Here is a 2924-nt window from a genome sequence, read left to right as displayed (position 1 = left end):
TAAATTATAAAACTTTTTTTTATTAAGACTTACTTATATACAATCATCGCCAGCTAACTTGGCGAGAGAGTACGCACAACGTCACAGAGAAATAAATTATGTTTACGCCCTATGATTCATCCTATTGGTTTACTATTTCTGATAAGTATATTCAGTAGCGTAGCGGTATAGGTCAAATAATTATTACACAATTAAAAAAGTAATATTTTTCGCAAGCTTTAATATATTAGTAGAAAGATGAAATTGTAATTTTGTTTTATTCAATTTAAATAGTAAGCCATTGTTTATACAACAGTTTATAATATTTATTTAACTTAGTAAACAAATTATAAAATATTGACTGAATTTAATTCACAAATCTACTTTGATATTGGGTTTCAAATTAAATGGAGGATATTGTATAAATAAATGCAACACAGTAATTATTTAATTTTAATATTTTGGTTTTATTATAACACTAAAACAAGTACCCGTGTTGAAAAGTGGTATCTATTTGAAAATTAATTGATTGTTAATAATTTTCTTCATCTTCATCTTCGGAAGAAGAAAACTCTGTACTGGAAGAGTCACTGTCAAGATTTATAATAATTGGAGCTATTTGCGTGGCGTTATCAGCAACTATCTCGCTGTCCATATACTCATCTTCCTTCTTAATGACATGGTAACATCGTTTTCTCCACTCATTTGCATCAATATTAGTGAATTCTTCCTCGGCGAGTTTTTGTACGTCAGTTAGCTTAAATGTAACGTTTTTCTGCCTTATATTATTTTTGACTGTCGCCCATATTAGTTCGATAGGGTTTAGGTCAGGATGGTAAGAAGGTAAACGTAAAGGAATATGGCCATGCGCACGTAGAATTTCGTCGAATTTGTATTTTACATGATGAGGTTTATGATATTTAATTATTTCATACAGTTCAGGTTTTAAAGCACTAGGTGTAAATGAAATATTTTTCTGCATTAACCATTCTATCATTTGATTTTTGTTTGAGTTTGATGTAGGCGCCCGCTCCAACTGAATGCTGTGATAAGGTGCGTTATCAAAAACTAATACCGAGTTAGCAGGTAAATTAGGTAATAAATGTTCTTGTAACCACTTTCCATAGTTGTCTGAATTCATTTCAGAGTGGTAACCCCCTGATTTTGAACCTGATTTAAAGATTAATAACCCATTTTTTATGAATCCCATATCCCCACCGGCATGCACTATTATTAGTCGTTGACCTTTGGAAATATTTGAAAATAACCCCTTGGTTGATTCGTCAGTCCAGTTCTTTGAAGAAGTATGACCGCTGTGTAAGTAGGTCTCGTCAACATACACGATTGGCCTATTTTGACTCCGAAAATATTTGATTTGCCTCAGATATTTTATTCTCAAAGCTCTTATTGCACTTTTTTCTACAAGCACTTTTCGGTTGTTTTCGGTTTTCCTCCAACGAAATTGCATTTTGCGTAGAAGTCGCCTTAAAGATATTTGTGAAATTGTGATATCCAAATCGTTGTGAATTTTTTGTTTTAATTTTTTTACCGTAACCCGACATTTTTCTGTTTTATAAAAATCGTAAATTATTCTGCGAATGTCGCTTATTTGGTATTCCGGCAAATCTATGATTGATCTACTGACTCGTTTTTTGCCTGGACTGGAAAAATGGACTGCCGGTATTTTTCAAAGAACATTTTGCCTCGCTTGTTATTCTTTCGATTGTTCTGATGGAAATGCCTGTAAAAGAATTAGTAACTATAGTGATTTATTTTATCTAGGATGTAGGTGTATAAAAATGTCTATATTTACTGCCATATCGAAAGACAGTACACAATATATTACACTAGTCCTAACTAATTTAACGCCCGCTTTCATAATCAGTCATTAGGAGAAAGTCATGAATTTAATGGGTTTTAAATACCAAATTTTAAATACTGAGAAATATTTGACCTGTTTTGCTATTTAACTGTATTATACAAATACTTATGTCATTAGCAAGTAATATTTTTTTGAATTTGACGTAATCTATTAATGTCTTTTTAATCGTAAACAAATTATACAGGTCGAGGTAATGGATTTCGGGAACAGCTATGACCTTGAACATTTCACATAAACTTGTGTACTAAATAGGCGTAATGCATAGCTCTTGTCAAAATCCAATACATTAATAATATAATTACATATCTTCGATTCTAAAATATTGTAAAAGACTTTAAAGAGTCTGAGTAAGAAAAGAGATATTTAGTTATATTCTTTGTGGCATTTTCAAGGTCAAAGCTGTTCCCAAAATCCATTAACTCTTGGTATTATTTCAAAATTATTATTTACATTTTACATGTTTTTACACTAAATAAGTAAATATTATAATGTCTCGAATGTCTTTTAGTAAAATCTACGTGAAATAACAACTTCGACTATAGTGAGGGAAATACCTGTGGGATTATGACATACTCTTCCAAACGTAGGCAAACAATTATTTTGTTGAGGAAATTACACCCGTGGAGGATAATATTTGCTCTTGTATATTCGACAAACTGTTATGCAATAATCTGGAATGCCGACACAAAATCAACCAAATCCTCCACTATGTTTTGTTTTTAAACCAGGAGGAGTAAACTAAAAAGTTTCACAGCCAAGAAAGTCGCTAGAAAATTCTGCAAATGTATTATATCTTCTTTTTGGGTTGATCATGACGGCCTTCGACGGTAATCCATAAATATTATAGCATTATAAAATTATTAAAGGTAAAAAAAAATTAAAGGTAAATTTGAATTACTCCTCCTGGTTTAAAAACAAGCCATAGGTTTGTCAACAAATCATAGGTTTGTTTGTTTGTCATAGGTTTTTTTTCATAGGTAAAAGAGGGCATTGAAAATACTGTACGAAAAGGGAAACCCGAAATTTTGCAAATATACATGTATCATATTGTAGCTTGCTGTGA

At 31.3% G+C, this 2924-nt stretch overlaps 1 protein-coding gene across 1 annotated transcript; it reads right to left on the bottom strand.

Moving 5' to 3' along the window:
* Nucleotides 1–511: 511 nt before the first annotated feature.
* LOC140444549 (uncharacterized) lies at nucleotides 512–961 on the bottom strand. The gene has a single exon (XM_072536310.1). The coding sequence runs from the start codon at nucleotides 959–961 to the stop codon at nucleotides 512–514; it is 450 nt and encodes a 149-aa protein (XP_072392411.1).
* Between the last annotated feature and the right edge of the window lie 1963 nt (nucleotides 962–2924).

This window comes from Diabrotica undecimpunctata, chromosome 6 (genome assembly GCF_040954645.1).
Source record: "Diabrotica undecimpunctata isolate CICGRU chromosome 6, icDiaUnde3, whole genome shotgun sequence".
In the NCBI taxonomy this organism is placed as follows: Eukaryota; Metazoa; Arthropoda; class Insecta; order Coleoptera; family Chrysomelidae; genus Diabrotica; species Diabrotica undecimpunctata.
The sequence above is the reverse complement of the archived record's forward strand: the minus strand, read 5'-3'. Positions and strand labels throughout refer to the sequence as shown.